This window comes from Bombyx mandarina, chromosome 01 (genome assembly GCF_030267445.1).
Source record: "Bombyx mandarina strain Sakado chromosome 01, ASM3026744v2".
Lineage (NCBI taxonomy): Eukaryota > Metazoa > Arthropoda > Insecta > Lepidoptera > Bombycidae > Bombyx > Bombyx mandarina.
In genome coordinates, this window is record NC_143208.1 from 9,752,647 (window position 1) to 9,773,914 (window position 21,268).

At 33.7% G+C, this 21,268-nt stretch overlaps 1 protein-coding gene across 2 annotated transcripts; it reads left to right on the forward strand.

The window, feature by feature from the left end:
* The first annotated feature begins 212 nt into the window (after positions 1–212).
* Positions 213–17,302, forward strand: RalGPS (Ral GEF with PH domain and SH3 binding motif). Of its 2 annotated transcripts, XM_028177174.2 has the most exons (13): positions 213–452; positions 801–895; positions 1,998–2,128; positions 3,231–3,507; positions 4,157–4,320; positions 4,401–4,543; positions 5,558–5,768; positions 7,166–7,375; positions 7,795–7,848; positions 12,360–12,497; positions 13,405–13,569; positions 14,174–14,311; positions 14,740–17,302. In XM_028177174.2, the coding sequence occupies exons 2-13, from the start codon at positions 845–847 to the stop codon at positions 14,840–14,842; spliced, it is 1,785 nt and encodes a 594-aa protein (XP_028032975.1). In that variant the 5' UTR covers positions 213–452; positions 801–844; the 3' UTR covers positions 14,843–17,302. The 2 variants fall into 2 exon arrangements, with proteins under 2 accessions (XP_028032975.1, XP_028032977.1); XM_028177176.2 differs by lacking the exon at positions 7,795–7,848.
* Positions 17,303–21,268: the final 3,966 nt, after the last annotated feature.

Below are 21,268 nucleotides of genomic sequence, written 5' to 3' on the forward strand. Positions count from 1 at the left end.
TCAGCGGCTTTGTTTCATTTTCCGACTTCTGTACTTTCACAAATACTAAACAGTTCATAAACCACCGTTATTACACATTTGAAGAAACACCAAATAGATAAAATAAAGCAAATTACACAACTTCGCTCCTCACTTTCCCGCCAAAAAGTCTTATTTTACAACTGTCACGGTCAAACCATAGAGTACTTTTAGTTTCATTCAAAAGTCAAATTATAGCAACTATTGGTCCTCCTCTTCGTTCAGTTGACGGCAAAGAGAATTTAGTCCCTAAGGTTTTATTTTGTTGAATATATACAAGTATTATATATACATAAACCAGAATGTATTATTGATTTTCTATAATTGTCCAATTGTTATGGTTTGTTTTTACAAGAAATCAAATTTTAAGGGTACATTACTGTTAATGGAAATGTTATTGTTATTTAAAATGGCAACTTTTAACTAAAGAGAAGGTCAGTTGTAATTAATTTTAGAATTTTATGCCCCCTAATATGATCTCGAGTTTGAAATAAACAGAAAACAATCAAATGTAAATAAATTCAAATTTCCAAGTAAATCATCAAAAAATGTTAATATACTTGTTCTAAATCAATTAGGAAATGTATGGGTATAATATCTATATCATTTGAACTAAGATTCTATTAGTGAAATACTTATACCAGCTTAAAGAATAATTATATTCATTAATTTGTAATACATGACATATTTCTGTGAAATGTTATATAAAATGTTTATATAGCAGTCCTTAATCAGAATTATTCCCAAATGATAAAATTATGATGCTTGACTTGTTCCTTTAGACATCTATCTTATTGGGAAGTGTTGGTTATGTTAGAAGACTGAAATGCCTCGAGACATATTGAGTGACAGCCTTGCTGTGTTGAGAATTGTGGAGGTAATATTTTACATAAATTTACCATTTACTTGCATTATGCTTAAGTTTTTAGTTATTATTGTGCAGTATTGCTTAGTTCAAAGTCTATTTCTAAAGTTTTATCAGGCAAATTGTATTTTTGATAGTATTTGATCATAAATTAGTAGGTCATATAAAGAAATAACCCCACAAAAAAACTACAAATATTTAGATATTTCTTGATATGAAAGACATAAAGTAAAATGTAGGTAAAAATATATTAGTACACTAGTAAGTCTCAATTCAAGACCATAGTTAAAAATAAAATACAAAATTCTTATAATACATTTTGGAATACCAAAGCTTTATTTGTTGTATTTATTATCTGTAGATTTTATTTCTTAGATGGGTTGTCAAATTCACAGCCCACAAACAGTAAAGTGGTTATCGGAACCAATATACATAAAAACATCAATGCTGCTAATCATTTTGAGACATGAGCTCTAAGACTCTGTTTTATAATACAAAGGCTGCTCTACTCTTCTAACGTTAATGCACTTTACTGCTGCACGGCAAAAATAGGTGGGGTGGTGGTACCTAACAGTGCAAGAACACAACCTCCTACCACCAAAGATATGCAGTGATCATTGTATTAGCTCATCTGATGTAAGCCCTCAGAAGTCACAATGTTAATGTGGTTACCTACTTGAAGTATGAGGTAAAAGTCTTAATTTATGGTATATCGACTATTTTAGTTTTGAAACTGAAGTACATGACTACTTTACATCAGAAATAAATAGAATGGTGGTTTGATGTTATCCATGGAGTTTAAAATATGCCTTACCATCTGTAACTGTAGTTGGGTGATCAAGGTACCCTGGTATAAGACTTAGAGATCACCACTGACAATTCTGTGGTGAATCCCTTAGTCGTCTTTATGAAACATTTTTTTAAAGGTGCAGCTAATCTCGTTTGACACCACACAGCCAAGATAAGGTTCCTCAACAAGAATTTAAGCTAATAAGACAGTAATTATATAGATTCGTCAAATCACATATTATTTTTAATTTTTCAATAAATTTATTTGTAAGTAAAAAAATTTGGGTATTTCAAATGTAAAAAGAAGTTTTTTTCTTGTGTTAAGCATGAAGATGAAGAGAATTGGCCTCTTGAGGACAAACCATGCAAGATTAATCACAAGAAGCAGTCCACTATCCCTCTCAATAGTCAACAGAGCTTCACTAAAGATGACTGTGCTTGCTATTACAATTATGGGTAAGTTCCATTTTGTAACAATTATAATCTGCTTACTTTATGTTCATAAACTTCAAAAGGGAAACTATTGAGTTATTGTACTGTGTTATTCCTCGTTATTCCTGAACAGACTAAACTTTCACCCGATGATAATGTCTTTTATATTTCACGTTACATTTTATTATTGCAATGCCAATATCAAATCAATAAACACACAAGGATATGTATGGGATATAATAAAAAAATCGAAGTTTAGAATCCCAGTGATTTTTGTATATTAATGGTATTGTATAAAATATACTAAGAATCTTCATTAGACATTTGTACATGTGAAGAATGGGACCAAGCAATGATCATGAACCAAACTGCACTTTTAACTATCAGAGTAATTTTAAATAACATTAAATGAAATCTTATCAATGAACATACTAATATGAATATATCTACGCTTGAAAGGCAAATTTCACTAAGTGACAATGCGTGAACTTTACAGCAGACTAATTTAAAATTGAAATACCTGAAAAAAATCTATTTTACCGAATCTAGCTGTAGGATTGAGATGATTTTAATAGACCTAGAAATATATTTTTTTTTGCGCATCGAATATAGTTTATGCCTATCATTTATGTACAAAGCAGTTATTGTCTCTTAGTCACGTTTGCCTTTCAAGTGTAGATATATATCATTGACTAAACTAAATGATGACCTGCAATTTTTTTTGTCACAATACAACCTGATTTTCAGGTGTTAGTGTTGTTAAAATATTTTAAAAAATATATTTTAATGTTCATTCCTAACTGGAAACTAATGTAAATAGGGTATTACTGGTTTTTTCATCTGGTGAGTACCTTTTTTGGATGGCTTGTTTGCAAAATAAGATTTAACTGAATTTAACTGAATTGCACTAAACAAGATCAATCTCATGCCTCATTCTCATTGTAATGATGGTTATGAGTTCTAGTAACCACATAAAACCAGATGAATAATGTGCTCTTTCACCAACATGCAATAATAAATAAAATAAAACTAAAAGAAGCCTCTGAAAATTGAATAAAAATCTTTGAAAGTGTATTTGTTCTCATAACGTACAAAAGTAATATGTTAAAAAAAATTCCTATTACAGACATGGTGAAAATGGCAGCAACCGTCAACATGATTCCATTTTTCATTACAAAACAAACAGTCTACCAGCTGCTTGTTCAATTAATCAGTCTTGGGATGATATAGTTTGTTCAGCCCTGAGGCTGAGTCCTGATGATGTTGGAAATCAACTGACATTACTTGACTTACCCTGTTTTAAAGCTATCAAGCCTGAAGAATTGACAACATGTGGCTGGACCAAACTGAACAAATTGACTGTGGCACCTAATGTGGTGGCATTTACGAAGAGATTCAATAGGGTTAGTCTAAAATGGCCCAAAAATTAAGATTTTTGTTTAAATCTGTTACAAGAAGTACACCCAAAGATAGTCTGAACTGTAATCGAATTATTGATTTGAGCAGTTTCATCTTATTATTTTAGTTGCGCGTTGCAAATTTAATTACAGTTATCTCTCGTTTATCTGCTGTACATGATTTATAATCATTAGTGTGAAAATAATGATAACCCAGAACAGGACTGGTTATTTGTGCATTTATAAATTTGCTTAATTACTAGTGGTAATTGGAATGGTACCTACCACCGTCTTACCTACTTGTACTGTGAAACAGTCATATGTTCCAGTCGGAAGGGTGATACAGCTGTTATACAATTCAATTAAGTCTTTGGACTCATTTCTTATGGTGGTTTGCATTTCTATCTATTGGCTCCAGAAACCACTTAACATAAGTTGGGGGCCGTAAGCTTACTCAGCACATAAGCAATTTAAAAATAGTTAGGTCGAAAATAATGACAGTGTATATTATGTAGAAGAAATATATTAAATTAAACATTTTAAACATTATAGTTTGTTGTTTGAAAGCAATTCTAATTTGTTCAAATAATTTTATTAAAAGTTCTGCTAGCGTTTTAGTTGTCGTAGTAAATAAGAATTGTCACAAATATTATAGGTCAGCTTTTGGACCGTACAAGAGATATTAAATGGTCAATCACCAAAAGCGAGGGCGGAAATAATGGCGCATTTCATTAAAGTCGCAAAAAAATTACACGAATTGAACAATTTGCATTCTCTGTTCGCTGTGATCTCTGCTTTGCATAGTGCCAGCATATACAGGTAATATTTTAATACAAAATGAGTGGACGCATGTACGATCGAAGTAGTAAGTTTAATAATTTGTTTTTTGATTTAAATAGGTTGACAAAAACATGGGCCTGCTTATCGAAAAAGGATAAGCAGCAGTTTGATAAACTTGCAGAGTTATTTGGGGAAACCGATAACTGGACTGCTCTGAGGGAATATTTGAAGTCCATATCCTTGCCTTGTATTCCTTATCTAGGTAAGTGATATCATTTAGTTGTTTCCGGATTTGTTAGTTCTCGTATGAGTATGCTATTTACATTTCATATCTTCGTTGAAACTCGTGATTTGCTTATCGTTTTACTGCCGTTACTGCCGATGACTGAATTGTTTACGAATGTCGTCAGGAATAAAATTGTTTTAATGTATTCGATAAAGTTGCTTTTTATAAAGCCATCCGATATAATATATTTTAATTGGTGTCAATGAGTCAATGGGTTCACGGTCAATCTGCTGATATGCGGCGACAACATGAATTGAAGCTGACTGACCATTGTGCAACACAATTTTTATTGTATTGCAATAAGGGCTTTATTTTTTCGACATTACGTCGTCTTTTCGTCATTTCTACAAATTGTTCGATAGCAAATTCTGTTACGCGATATTTTTTTATCGTTAAAAAAACTGTCTTCAACTATTCTTCGTAAAGTGTATAAACTAGGATTATTTTGATGTCATTTAAAATTTTTGTACAAGTCCGTATTTCATTATTCGGCGGGAAAATAATTTAATAGAAATTTCGCTTAAACCCATACTAGGTGTTAAAATATGTTCAGGAATAGGGAAGCGTTTAAATTTCCCGTTTTGTAAGAAAAGGGGATAGTGTATTTCTAAATTATCCATTCTCATCAAAAACTCTCATCAACTGAAATAAAAAAAAAGTAGTTTATATAAGATTATTATATATATCTCTATAGTTGTATTAGTTCTATTCTTCACCAAGTTTAATATTGATAACTCTTTAACTGCAGCCTAACGATACGAATTCATTTTATGACCCCTTGTTGAGATTGTAACATTTAGCCCGTTATTTTTTTTTATTACCCATGTCGGCAGACAAGCGTACGGCTCACTTGATGGTGATTGGTTACCGTCGCCCATGGACTTCAGCAATGCCAGGGCAGAGCCAAGTCGCTGCCTAGCTATTCATATTTTTACAACACAAATAAGTCTCGTCGAACACTAAACATTGAACACTAATGTTGGTTTTCAGGTATATTCTTAACCGACTTAGTGTACATCGATATCGCTCATCCAGCTGGATCTCCGCATCGCGTAACAAAAATGAACATAGTACTTAAAGCATTAGAACGTTACCAGTCTTCTGAATATGAGATAGCGCCATTACCGCACGTGGCAAACTTTTTGAACAGCGTCCGTTATATTGAAGAGCTCCAGAAGTTTGTGGAGGACGATCAATACAAGTGAGTGTTTTTTATTTATTTATTGAATGCCGGTAGTTTTTAAAAAAAAATTATTACCTAGATAGGTGGACGAGCTCACAGCCCACCTGGTGTTAAGCGGTTACTGGAGCCCATAGACATCCACAACGAAAATGCGCCACCCACCATGAGATATAAGTTCTAAGTCTCAAGTATAGTTACAACGGCTGTTCCACCCTTCAAACCGAAACGCATTACTGCTTCACGGCAGAAATAGGCGGGGCGGTGGTACCTACCCGTGCGGACTCACAAGAGGTCCTACCACCAGTAATTACGCAAATTATAATTTGGCGGGTATGGTTTTTATTACACGATGTTATTCCTTCACCGTGGAAGTCAATCGTGAACATTTGTTGAGTACGTAGTTCATTAGAAAAATTGGTACCCGCCTGCGGGATCCGAACACCGGTGCATCCCTCAATGCACCGGACGTGTTATCCTTTAGGCCACGACGACTTCGGATTTTTAATTATTAATAGGTATTTTCTCTGGCCGAATCTTGCCGACAGACTACAAAATCTGAGTATAGTATACCCTTCGGTTTTCCTGAATCGTACACGTAATTAAGACTATTTCTCGCGTTTTTCATTGTCATTGTGTAGCTTTGTGCCCATAGAAATCACAAATAGAATGTCACCCATATTGAGTATCATTGGGTAGTCAATAGTCCACTTCAATAAAGCGGCACGACACGAGAACCCTCTCATCGTGGCCGCCGGTAACTACATTCCCGATCCTGCGGACAGAATGGAAAGCAGTCGACGTCGCCCAAAACACGTCATCTCGGATCCTCCCGATCCACTGACGATGCTTTTAGGTACTTCAAGCACCGGTCACCGTTCTCGTCGAACCCGTCGCTTGCGACGAAGGGCTCGACGAGTAAATTAACTCTCAGACACAGCCCACTGAGTTTCTCGCCGGATCTTCTCAGTGGGTCGCGTTTCCGATCCGGTGGTAGATTTTGCGAAGCACGGCTCTTGCTAGGGTTCGTGTTAGCAACGTCACCAGGTTTGAGCCCCGTGAGCTCACCTACTAAAGTTAGGGTTACGCTGACATAGCCGCTAGGGCTATCAGCTTAGGTAGGAAAAAAAAAAAAAAAAAATTCAATAGTATCTTAAAACGTTCCCTTTCAACCGTAAAGATCGAATGTTGTACCGAATGTATTGCGACAGAAATTAGAAGTATCGTGGTGTCTATTCATACACGTCGACTGAATGCTCTACCACCACCATTACACTTAAGGCCGGTGAAACAGAAACAAATTGAAGAATAACTTTATTAAATCAGTCAAGAGCCTATTATATTCTGCTTAGCATTATATCAGCAGCTTGTTGCTGTACAAACGCTTTTACAAAAATCTTTGTATGTATTGATTTCAGATTATCATTAAAATTAGAGCCCCCGTCACCGGTTGGTAGTTGTGCTGGTTCTAAAGAATCCGTCAAGGAAACAGTACTTCAGGGTAACGTGACAACATTCAACATATCACCATCACACAAACTGGGTTCTGGCTCTCTAAGGTTGCAGGGAACCTCTCATCAAGGAAAATTCATACCAACACACAGGAAATGTCGTTCATTGGGCTCTAAGTACGTATTTATAAACGTTTAACTTTAACTAATATGTTGTAAACTTATCACATTACTAATTAATCTTCATTGTAATTGTACAATATTTTTTCCTGAAAAATTACTGTTCAATTTTGTTTATGAAAATTAAGTATTTGTAACACAGTATCATTTCACGATGCTCGACCATTAATTTTTCAGCTACAATTTCTTGTGTTTCATGTTTGTATTTAATTACTACACTTTCGATTCTCATAGCTGTTGGTAATATTATACGTACATGTTATAAAATTTTATTGTCCTATATAACATTTCTGATCTTTTTTTTTTTTTTCATCAATATATACACAATTTCGTTAATTGAACTTTGAATATTTGTTTCGAACTTCAACTAAGTATCTACATTGTATTTTTCCTTTTCCTTCGCGTTCGTTGCAAAGGTTTCGTAGTGCGAGCTTACCGAGAAATTTTCACAAGGTCAATTTTGGTGTGGGGTGAGTTGTTTTTTTCGGCTAATCGTCACGACAGCTTGCATATTGTATTGTTACTGTAGATATAAAGGAATTTAATCGATAGAATTAATTTTACAATTAATAAATGACATTAGGGCCCGAAGCATGAAAGCAGTTTGTTGTTTTAAAGTATTGATTGTACTAAAGAGGCATCTTGACGTTCCGATCCCTGAATACGAAACAAAATGCATGTTTTGACTGTGGATAGACGATATAACAACACTAGAATTGTTATTCATGCGTATGTAGCACAGTCCTTCAATTTGCCTACTTATTAAAATAACAAAAATATACACGTTCTCCTTCGTAGTAATAGATGTAAACGAATACTAGGTACTGCGGATGAGTAAAATGCAGCGTAAGAGTTTGAGTGGATTACTTTTAAAAAGAAAACGGCTTCATTCGAGTTTATTGAAATCCAACAAGATTATTTTAGATATTTATTATGCAGGAATCGTTTGAAAAACTGTTAACTGCATTTGATACAAATATCTCCAATATACATAATATAATACATAAATAAGTTTAACGGAATCCTTATTTTTATTTTCTATTCTGACATTTTTTCTGTTAATACGTAAGATTCAATTACAATTGTTACAAATGAAATAATCAGATAAAGCAGTGTCATTGTTAATTTCATTACCACTGTCAATCACTACTAATCCCTTGTTAATTGTAAAAGCGATTAACATTTTTCAATACAATTTCATTTCATATTAATATTCAGTACCTTAATTAAAGTGAGCTCATTACAAAGGTTAACGAAGTGATAGTGGCGTGGCGGATCGTCAAATTGTGTTTGTCAACTTCTTAAACTTTGTGGAATAATTAACACATGTTAAAGCTGTGCCTATATAGCCTTTGTTATTTATTAGATTTAAAAAAAACCTTGCATGGAGTATTCTCTCGATTTATCAAAAATTATAAATTTATTTGCCCTAATAACCTTTTTTAATTTTAATTTAAGTAAATGTGTACATATTTGCAGATTTATATCTCCGAAGAGTCAGCCCTAGAACCATAGGGTTACAATACTTACTTATATGGTTAAAAGTTACTTAATCAAAAAGAAAAATGATGTTTTCATAGAACTTTGCAACTTCGTATTTTAAAACCATAATAATTTTCCATTGAGTATTAACTACGCGTGAGCGTGTATTTTCGAACTGTACAGAGAAAAAAGAAATACTACTCTGAAAACAAAAAAAAATCAGACAAATTAGTACAGGTAGTAGAAAATAAAAAAAGTCTGTTATGGGTCATTGATTTTAAACCTAAGATTTATTGTTTTTTTTTTTTTTGTTTGGGTAAAACCTTGTTTACGTTACAGCCTGCATGAAGAACGCTTTTTTCTTAGACAAAATTGGCATTTGTTTAGTTCAAAATTTCTAAAAATATTTTGTCTAATCGACCAGGATGCTTCAAGCACGTAATAGGCGCATTAAGCACTATTAGTAAAGACAGACAAGCTGTAGGTAAGAAAAGCATGCGATTTGACGATAGAGCTAAGAGATTATAAAACAGTTTTCAAACAATGCCTACTTTATTCAAACCGATTCAGGTCAGTTAATTGTAATTTATAGGACATTCATTGATATATTTTATTTTTTATTCGTATGTACTCTGAACAATAAAATAAAGATTAAATTCGAAGCGTGACAATTAATATTTTAGTTTATTTAGATCAACTTTAATGACAAATAATGGAAGATTACTATTGACAGTGACATTACAAATTTGTCATATACAAATTGTGATTTAAATCCAAGTTAATAGATGTCATATGGTTGAAATTTGCGGAATCGATTTATTTCATCTTATCGTTTGTTCCTCATTGAAAATAAGCCTTTTCTTAATTTCTATGTATCGTCACCGTAAGATATGTTTGCTTCACTAAATCATTATTGTAAGTGTCCAGCACTGGATTACCTGCGCGCGGAAGATTTGCCGATAGCATTAGGCTTGTTTACGAAAATGGAGGGTTACATAAATATTAATTATTTTGACTGTTTTGTACACATTAAATACATAACTAAAGTATTATTTTGGGCTAAATATATTATTCAATCAATAAATTCATTACTTTACAATTCAGACTTTACGAGTCCTACTGCTGAACATAAGCATAGTCGTTGGCTATTTAAACCATAAAAACGACAATGTAAAATTAATGAAATGTCATTAGCGGAAAAGTCAAGCGAAACGCCAGACGCTGTCTAGAGGATCGTCAGGTGTGATCATCGGCAAAACTTGCGCGCATCTAGTATACGTATTATTATATATTTGTATATAGATTATTATAATTATAATATGTATCGATTTGTCTTATTTAATAAGAGCCTGTTTCACATTCGCTAAAGAACAACATCTGCCAGACACAAAACCTGCTTTACCTTACGTCGTTATTTTTATCATATAATATCGTTACATTGAAATTGCTTGGCGAGTATTGAACAAGTTACTTGAAAACAGCACAAAGGTGAATGTAGGCTTTCAAACGATAATTTCGAAATGAATAAAATAATGGAAAATATAATGTTAAGTCATCAACGAAGTCACAAAATGACGGTGGGTAAAAGGACAAATAAACAACAAAAGCGGCGTATTTAAAACAGTTGTAATTTGTTGTTACTTGTCTTTATTAACAGACTAAACAGGTTAAAACGATGAAAACTTCTTTCAATTGTTGAGTTATCTATACGACGTAAACTTTTTAAAACGAAAGAAACTAGCCCCACACATTATGATATGTCTTTTTATGAACGAGGCTTGGAATGAGACATCAGCGATTAGGTAGCGCCTTGGCTTTACATAGGCGGCACTGAAAATTTCGGGAATTAACGAAGTGACACAACATTACTATTTAAAAATGTATTTATTGCTTTTTGAAGTATTCTCCGCGAAATTTGACACATTTTTCCATACGATGGAACCAATCATTGAAGCAACCATTCCATTCGGAAGTTGGGGTCTCCAAAATGGCCGTTTTGTAGGCGTCCACAGCTTCTTCAGGTGATGAAAATCTCTGTCCACGCAATTTATTCTTTATTTTAGGGAAAGTATAGAAATCATTAGGGCTTAAGTCGGGGCTGTACGGCGGATGGTCTAATAATTCTATGTTGTCTTGCTCTAAAAACTCTTTTGTTCTGTGCGCGGTGTGAGAACTCGCATTGTCGTGGTGGAGGATGATGCGGCGGTTGCAGTTCTCTTTACGGAGTTCAGAAACGACCTGTGGCAAACAAATGCTAGCATACCATTCTGCATTAACCGTTCTTTGTCCCTCAAGAGGAATAGTCGTAACATGGCCGGTTTTGGAGACAAACGTGGCCACCATTTTTTTTGCAACACTCCCTGAACGAACAATTTTTGTTGGCTTTAACTCATTTTCGAACACCCAAACTCGTGACTGGTTTTTTGTTTCGGGTTCGTACGCGTATATCCAGGATTCGTCACCTGATACAATGTTGTATACAGCATTTGAGGATCCTGCGTGGAATCTTTCAAGAGTTCTGACGCACCAAGTAACGCGAGCCGCTTTTTGCTCTTCACAAAGCGAATGCGGTATCCATCGGGAAAACAACTTTTTTACACCTAATTGTTCATGCAAGATTATTTGTATTTGACTCATGCCAATGTCTAAAGTTGCCTGAATTTCGCGGTATGTCACATGTCGATCTTCCTCAATCAGCTTACGCACAGCATCAACGTTTTCTTGGGTGACTGCAGTTTTTGGACGACCTTGACGGGGATCATCACTGAGCTTGACACGTCCACGTTGAAACTCAGCAAACCAGCGATAAATTGTGGTTTTGGATGGGGCTTCATCACCAAATGCAGAAATCATCCGGTCAACACACTGTTTTTGTGTTAAACCACTTCGAAAGTCATGATAAATCATCGCTCTTGAATTTTCTCGAGTCAATTCCATTTTCTCAACGACTAAACAAGTTTGACAAAACCTCGTGACAAGATCGAGAATCTTTTTTTAAATAAATAAATGGTATTCGATTTTTAAAACCAAGAAGTTTTCAATTAAAAGATTTTAATATGACAGGAACAGTGGAAATATTCCATTCCCGATACTTTTAGTGCAGCCCTCGTACATCTGATATTGCTGATGCCATACAAACACTTTTATGAGGACTGTATGGTTGTCTGCCTTCGAAGACAATTAAAAACAATAATTATGAATATACTGAAAAAAACATCAAGCCGTTTTTTATTTGGCAGCGCTTTCATGATTTAAGGTTTGTAAATTATGTGAAAATAAATAAGAAACGACTTTAAAAAAAAAACCCCAAAAATCTACTAATTTTTTATCAATGTTAAATATTAATGATATTAGTCATAAAATAATTGTATATTGTAAATTTTATTTAAAGTGAAAGCTGATAGCTGTAAATTGACTTGTTATTTAGCTATTGTATCAGCTGATTAAATTTGAAGCGAGATACAAAATTATTTGTTTAACGTAATATCATGTTTTGCAGTATATTCGGAAAGAGTCACACTGAAGATAAAATGGACGAGAAAACGCCGGCCGGCTCAGTGAATTTGCTCGATGATACGTTGCTAGAGTCGCCGTCTTCGGTCGCTTGTGCCAAGATGTCGCAATCCTTGCCACACAGGTCTGAATTTGTGATTCTTTGTAATTCTTATTTACTGGTGGGTAGGACGTCTTGTGAGTCCGCACGGGTAGGTACCACCACCCCGTATATTTCTGCCGTGAAGCAGTAATGCGTTTCGGTTTGAAGGGCGGGGCAGCCGTTGTAGTTTTACTGAGATCTTATAACTCATATCTCAAGGTGAGTCGCCACTCACTTTGAGATATGAGTTTGCGTTGTAGATGTCTATGGGCTCCGGTAACCACCTAACATCAGGTGGGCCGTGAGCTCGTCCACCCATCAATGCAATCAAAAATTTTTTCTTCTTTTTTGAGTATTTTTTGTTGCTGAGCTTGCGATCACAGGACATATCATATCATATTGCCTGAGGAATTGTTCCAAACGATGTTGGAGAATTCAGAGAGCCGTTTCCAAAAGCTTAGATAGGACAGGCAGGATTAATGGTATATTTTTTGTTAAACTAATGACGATAGTCACTTTCTAACCCCCTTCCCATTTGTTAAGAAAAGATGCACAGCACGGCTCTGGACAAGAGGCCTTTAGGTACTGAAAGCTTTTTGCCCAATATGCCAGTCAGAATAAACCTAATCTATCTAAAAATCACCTAATGAAAAAATAATCACATTTGTATGAGATCCGGTAACTCTTAACTAGGTAAAAGTTGTGAGGTAATAAACTAGGAGAACAGGTTAAATATTTAAAAAAAAAAACAACATACTTAAATATATTTTTGAACTGGGTGGCCAATGTAATAAAATTATTGTACTATCGTCGGTCTCTGACATGTGTGCATACAAGTTAATCGACTTCTCGAAATTGATAAATATTACACTGAAATAATTTTACATATACAAAGGCAAGTAAACGAAATCGTGTTATAATATTTAATACATCGAGAATGTTTTTGCAGTAACATTACGAAACCAGAAGACATTCAGTGCGACTTTCAAGGATGCGTGAAAAGGAAAACAATATTGAAAGAAGGAAGAAAAATATCACTGTCTTCGTGGCAACGTTACTGGCTTCAAATGTCGGGGAACATGCTGTTTTTCTATGGAGCGAAATCTTTTAAAGGGTAATTTGTTTTCTCAAATGTTTATGCGAATAGAACTAATAGTTTTTTTCTTCATTTTTTTTATTTAATTTAATAATTTAAGGGTTTTTATCATCGTACAAACGAGTACAGTTTGCTTCGTAAATACATTTTACAGAGAAGCGAATTTTTTTTTTCCTACCTAAGCTGATAGCCTTGAGAGGCTTTTTCAGCGTAACCTTAGCTAGTAGGTGAGCTCACGGGGCTCAAACCGGAGTGATGCTAACACTGACCCTAGCAAGAGCCGTGCTTCGCAGAATCTACCACCGGATCGGAAACGCGACTCACTGAGAAGATCCAGCGGGAAACTTAATGAGCTGTGTCTATGGGTTAATTCGCTCGTCGAGCCCTTCGTCGCAAGCGACGGGTTCGACCAGGACGGTGACTGGTGCTTGTGGTACCTAAAAGCACCGTTAATAGATCGGGAGAATCCGTAATGACGTGTTTTGGACAAATCGAATATCTTCGTCACAGACCTTTATGTAGACGGTTTAATCTGATGACACTTAAAAAAAAGGTTTTCTAATAATTTTATTTATCGTTGCAAGGTCTAGTTTTTGTGATTGACAGAAATTCCTACTTTTAGGACGAATCGAAGCGACTTCCGCAGCGAGAGATGTAAGGTTTTGACTCTGGTCGGTTGGATAGCAGTCTGGGCTGACGGTGACGCGGCCGATGCATTCCAGCTTATAAACCATCATAGCGGGACAGTGTACAAATTTAAGTAAGCATAAAATTTTATTCAAACGTTCTGTAGTAAAAACTCCTTAATAGCGTTGAAATATGAAAGTCTATTTGAATATATATATTTTTTATTGCTTAGGTGGTTGGACGAGCTCACATCCCACCTGGTGTTAGTGGTTACTGGAACCCATAGACATCCACAACGTAAATGCGCCACCCACCTTGAGATATAAGTTCTAATGTCTCCGTACAGTTTTACAACGGCTGCCCCACCCTTCGAACCGAAACGCATTACTGCTTCACGGCAGAAATAGGCAGGGTAGTGGTACTTACCCGTGCGGACACACAAGAGGTCCTACCACCAGTGTAAAATCTATTTATCTATATCACTCGGCGAAACTCGATAAAAAAAGGTCCAATACAAGTATGTTTTAAGTATTTGTTGCTTGACAAGCTGTTTTGTTCTAGGGCCGGATCTGAATATGCAGCTAAGCAGTGGATAGCGAAGATTGAAGAAGTAACAAACAAAATAGTGAAGCCTCTCCCGGCGAATCTCATGTCATTCGAATAATCATCGCTTCTAATGTATGTATTGACGATCTAATTTCGTAACGATCAAAATTCCATGTATGTCCCTATCGTTTATAAGTATAATTATAATCTAAGCATAATTGAGCTTTTGTGAGTTCATGAATGTTTTTAGTTGCTTAGCTTGCCCTGTATTCGTTGTACCCTCGTAATTTTGTAGGTATCCATATTTGTACTTTAATAATATGACGGCGTTCCTTTTGTATTATTATTATTCGATAAAAATTTACAAACCTATTGTTAAAAGGTAGGTTAAGAGTCAAGACGCATTGTTTTGTACGTAATGTATTTGTTTTATTTTCAAATATTGGAACGCCGATCGTATTGTAAGAGTATTCATATTGAATGTATGTGTTTTGTGTATCGTAATTTAAAATACTATCGTGTAGTTTTATGTACGTATTTTATACAAAATACATTTTAGATGGAAATAAACAAACAATGAAAAAAAAAACTTGCAGTTACACAAAACGTGTTAGGTTAAGAATTGATGATATTAAATCTGATACACTAACTTGAAACATTTTAAATCTTTTTGATTTGCCGCCATTGACGTCATAATTTTGAAATTTTGTACTGTCGGAGAGAGATGCAAGATTTATTGATTTATGTTGGTTTCCCGCCAAAGAGATTGCGCATCGGATAAACTAAGAAACATGAGCGTTTTTCATTTACCGATACGAGAACGATATATTGTTCCTAATAAAGATTTGATATCACCGTGCTGAAATATATGGAACATACTAGAGAGAGACTTAAAATACCTTTTACCTAGGCCTACCTGGCGACATGCTATTTTTTAATGCAATTAATGAATTTACTGGAACAAAGAAAACAACAATATTTCAAATTTTAATTATTAAATAGCAGTAGCTCTAGAAGTCTGCGTACTTTTATCTTCAGATTAATAACTAGACTAAGCTAATCGTGGCCCAGTAATGTGTAATAAAATTTATCTAAAGTACAATTTTTAGATAATCTCGAGCATTTAATTTCTCGAAAGATATAAATCTTTTATCGCTATCGTGCTTAATAAAATATCGTTCAGTAAAAAAAAATACAAGGTCAATATTGGTGTCGTTGCAGCGTGTCGGTTACGATATCGTGTCGATTAATTTAAAAGGGCTCTCAGTATGACAAGCTATAGGCGATAGTTTGTAGTGTCGCCGTCTGGCGGCAGGTCTTCTGATTCCAGTCGCATCGGATATTGCAATGACGGAACCTAACGTGCACTTGACATTGAAATAACAGCCTCCTACCCCCCCGCCCCCCGCCTCGCGTATTTGCGTTAGTGAGAGTAAAGTCGACGCAATAGTCTGCTTTCGATTTCAATGGAACTGCATTTCTGTGTAACTTTTGTTTTGATTTTCAATAAAGTTACTTTTGAGAGAGAGAGAGAATTTAAACTGAGCTGCTTTTAAATGATCTGTTTGAAGAATGAATCTATATAAAAGAAATGTTTTAGGTTTTTTTTTGTATTTTGACTATCTTGATATGATTTGGTATTAGAGGCGTTGACTTTATTTGGAGCACATTCTATTCTCGTTTTAAATATTCGAGTAGCCTAGTAAACTTGAGTTCGCCATATTGTCATAAGTTTTTGTTTTTAGTAATAACTCAAGATTTTATAAAAAAAAAACCGTGCGACCAAGCCTGCTTTTCTCATTTCAGGGTACAGGCGGGATTAAATCGATCAGTAATGATAATAAACTTAAAAAGAGATCTGTTCTGTAGTATGGCCACGAAAATTAAAATAATTAAAAACTTTATGCGGGTTTTAGTTTAATTACGTCTATAAAGTACAAAAATCATCGTTTCTCTGTTGTACTTACGTGATTACTTAATTTGTGGAAAAACTAACAAAGTTTTCTTGAAAATATTCTTTTTTTTTAAATACTCTTTATTTAATTATAAAACTTTTATTTAATTGTAAACTATGCAATAATATTAATAATACTCTCAATTTATTTAGTACGACCGTAAGATCAGTAAATCGCAATAAGATCTATCGTAATGGTTTTGAATACGTCGAAACTTGCAGTAGTGCGTCTATGATATTATTTAATTGCTGGTATGATAATGAGAAAGCAAATTCGTATCACAATTTTGATTTAAGTATATTTTATCACAATACGAATGATCATCGTCGAACAATTTTCATTAAAATTTAAATATTAATTAATAATTATTATTATCGCTTAGAGTGTAATTAATATTTAATTGATGTTTTATGTGACATTAAATCGCTAAATTAATTCGTTGTTCAATTAAGTGACTTTTTTGTCGTTATAGGGTTAGATTTTATTTATACGTTTATCCAACTTGCGGTTTTGTATCTTTATTCGCCTAAGTCTCTGCAATGGGATTTTGAATAGCCAATAGTCGGAGACGTGAAAATTAAAATCTTACAAAATGACTATGAACCAATCATTAAAATAAAAAAGAGTGTTCCAATGATTTGCAGCAATGCTTAAAACGATATTGTAGATAAATAGATGGGAAATTATACGTAGTTCCATGATTTTGACGTTTTGAAAATTTGCGAGGGACGAGAAAATAAACAGCTATCATTATTTTGATTAAATCTTAATAACAAAACGCTCGCTATGTTAAAAAATAAGTCATCATAATAATTAGCCCACTGCTGTCCACTGCTGGACATAGGCCTCGCCTGATTTAGGCCACTGAGTTAAAACTTAGGACGTGTAAATCGATCTTAATCCGTAATAAAATTCCGACAAGAATATCGCTCAAATGATAAACAATTAATCAAATAGACAGATCTTTTAAATATGAAAAGCGTAAGTTAAAGCAGGAAGATGCAAATCCGCTTTGATCAAAAGTAAATCGATTTTAATCCAGTCACCTCAGTTATAATAGTTTTTGTTTTGCAAGAATTGAAATGAAACTTACTGAAATATGATTTATAATAAAGAGTATTGATTTGATTTTAATTCCCACGTTATAAAAAACGTAATGTTTCACGAAAAATGTATTACGATTGCGTAATTTATAATAATAATAAGTATATTAATAAAATAAAGATGATGCATACAAAGCGGACATAAAAATGGGGAGGTTGCAACCGTAATGCAACTGGGACTTCCGAGTGTTGATACGTCTTAGTGACTATTATATAAAAACTAATAACCACTTAAAATGAACCCTGAGCTCGTCTATAATCGAACGGGAAAAAGTCCAAAAATCGAAAAAAAATATTAGGCTGTTTTTTTCTATGTATCAGTAATACCCATGATAATAATAACTAGTATAATGGTAATGGTATTGCTCGTTTGGTGCTTTATTCGGGGCATTTCGAGAGAGGACTATAAAATATCATTACAAAACCTATTCAGATTGCTCGCGATGTTATTTTTTTTTCTAAACAAGCTATAATTGAGTTTTGGACTTGAGACTTCGTAGCGTTCAACTCGCAATAGTTGGCCAAACTACATCAATCCAAGTTTAGATTGCTCTGGCGCATCCGTCGATGCTGGTCAACTAAGTATCTCTAACTTTACCTATCACAAGCCTGTTATAAGATTACAATTATTTGTTTAATATTAAGCCTCATTGCCGCAGAGTTAATTCGGTTATAATTGTAAAGAAAAACTTGTTTCTATTATGCTTGTTGTGTAGATGAGCTCACGGTCTGTTTAGTATTAAGCTGTTTTCAAAGCCGATAGTCATATCACAACGCGAATGCCGCTCAGCATCTTGAGATATGAGTCAAGCTTTTGAGTCTTTGAGGCTTAGAACCTCTAGTTGCACTGTTAAATGTAATGAATTACAAACAACTTGATATTTTCATTTATCAAAAGACATGGTTTTTGGTATAAATAAACGTGAAAATAGTGATGGTGGCATTAGCGGTTTCCGTAAACCATAGGCGTAGAGTGCTGTCTACACGGAGAATAGGATAAAAGCAATATTCAAATGAAGACTTTATGTAGCCTAACATACAGTGCAGATTAGAATTCACCATAAAAGCTTTGTCAGAGCTAACGAACTGCATAATTCGTCAATAAGCTCAGTTAGACACACAGTCAGCCTCAGCCTGCAGCGTCGCACTGAATACACGACAGTGATTGATTTATCCGCAACGGTTAAAGCTTATTCAAATATGTTTGTGAAACGTGTCAATGTCCGTTCGATCATTTCATATTATTTTTACTTGAACATCGAAAATAACATGCTTAAATTCCGTTGAATTTTATTTATTTTGCTCTTTAAAAATTTTTCGGCGATTCTGACTTAATGCTCATCAAAATATTATTGTTATACAAATACTACAGCTCGTCTCATTAATAACAACTTACTATTATGAAAAAAGTGGAAAAAACATTGAGAATTTTTTTTTTAACAAGTTCTTGAAATATTTCTAACAGGCAGGGCAGTGAGTGGAATTATCAAATATATTATTTTTAGCTTAGACCAGACGAGAATAAATAGGCTAATACTTAGCTTATAAATATAAAGGAACTATGTATTATTAATATTGTATGCAGCGTGCAATTTTTAGTGAAGTGTACTTTTAAACCCCGAGTTGTTGTTAACTATTGAACGAATTATTAACGCATCGTATTTCGTTTGATGTCACATAAAACATCTATGAATGTCTCGCAATAATTTGATATTTAATATTTTGTTATTAGGGCGGTGCTGACATAACATTGTTTGTCATATCAATAAATTTCGGTTAGGTGCTTCAGGTAATGTTAAGAATCAAATAAGTATAATGTCACAATTTGATCATAACGCGGCTTAAATTGAAGCGCTCGTTAATTTCGATAAATAAATTGAAAAGTCTGATATTCCGTGTATTCTATTGCGAGTTTTACACGTCCATAATATATTTTTAGCCAGGTGCTAATAATTAGCTATTAATAATAAAAATACTAAGGCGTTTGCATTTAGTAATGTAAGATGGAAATTCAATTAATCGCGTTAAAGGTCTAAAGTGAATATAAATTCTCTTCTCATAATTTAAAATTGTGATAAATGTCTATTAAATACCGTATTTTTATTGATTTAAATGAAATAAGAACGACTGATCGCTTTTAAAAATATTGCTTCATAAAATTTTGATAAACTATGATATAGTTGGCTGAAATTAATTGCGACGATAATTTGAATTCCGAAATACTGTAATACAACGAGAATATTATGAATGATATCATATCAATATACAATTGGAGGACGGTCTATTTTTAGAGAGTAGCAGCCATTTTTGTTTCTCGCGAGTTACTACTACTACGCTAAGATTTTTATTTTAATAATATTTGTTTTTCTATTTTCATTAATTTAACTTACTGTTCCATTCGTAAACCTATAACAGATAGTTCTGTAATATTGAGCATATACTAGACTAACTAGTATCTAGTAACAAAAAGAATCCTCTTTAAAATACATTTTATATTATAATTTATTTGTTACATACGAAAACTTAACATATACATATACGCTCAAAATAAAATTTGTCATTTCATGTAGATTAATCGAATGTCATTTATTTATGAAGCGGTCAACTCTATTTTCATAGTTGATAAAGGCTGATTAATTTACCAGGCAGTTATTACGTACAGACAGGCACCTATATGCATGCTCGTAGTATGTATATAAAATTGTAAATTAATCGAACGTCAATATACACAACGATCTTAGACATAATTGTTGAACTTAGTTAACACATTACAACGCTTCGTACGATAGTGTCTAAAATTTGCAACTAAAAAATATTATATTATTACGCATCACGTTTATATTGTCTCAATATAGTTAGAGTTCATTATTATGATGATATTTTAAAGTAGGATCTTTATTTTGTTAATACGCAATTTTATTTTCGCTCAAGTAGAGTGTTATTTATAATGTGTAATAGGGAGCACAGAGAAAAAAAAAAACAATTATTTTACCTCGAATATAATTCCTAGAAGTAGTTAGTAGGTGAGATGCCCACACAATACTGGTCTGAATGAAAAGAGGAATTAGTTCAGCGTATTATTGTTCAAACCGTTCTCGTTAAAATAGTTCAGCTTTAATTAAAACTCCGGCACCGCTGCCATATCTCTCTTCTATTCTTCGCTTTATTATTCTTTCGTTTTCATTATAAATAATACTCTGTTTGAGCTTAGTTTGATAATAAAATATTACCAAAGTTGTAGTTATAAAATTTATGTTTTGTGTTGTACATTAATTGTAATTAAGTAATAGTGCGGCTATGATAATCGACTGATATTAATCATTAGTACCTACGTTATAGTCACAAGCAATGGCCATTGAGTCAATTTAGCTTTAGGAATGTATGATTTTGTGTAAAATCTCATGTCGAAAATGTATGTCTTACAAATGGATAATTATGTTCTTGACGTTAGATATGACGTATTCTCTGCAAATGCTATAATAAATG

Coding starts and splice junctions, on each gene's coding strand:
- RalGPS (XM_028177174.2), top strand. CDS start 845: ATGCCTCGAGACATATTGAGTGACAGCCTTGCTGTGTTGAGAATTGTG. Junction 2,129..3,230: donor GCTTGCTATTACAATTATGG/GTAAGTTCCATT, acceptor TTCCTATTACAG/ACATGGTGAAAATGGCAGCA. Junction 12,498..13,404: donor TCGCAATCCTTGCCACACAG/GTCTGAATTTGT, acceptor ATGTTTTTGCAG/TAACATTACGAAACCAGAAG.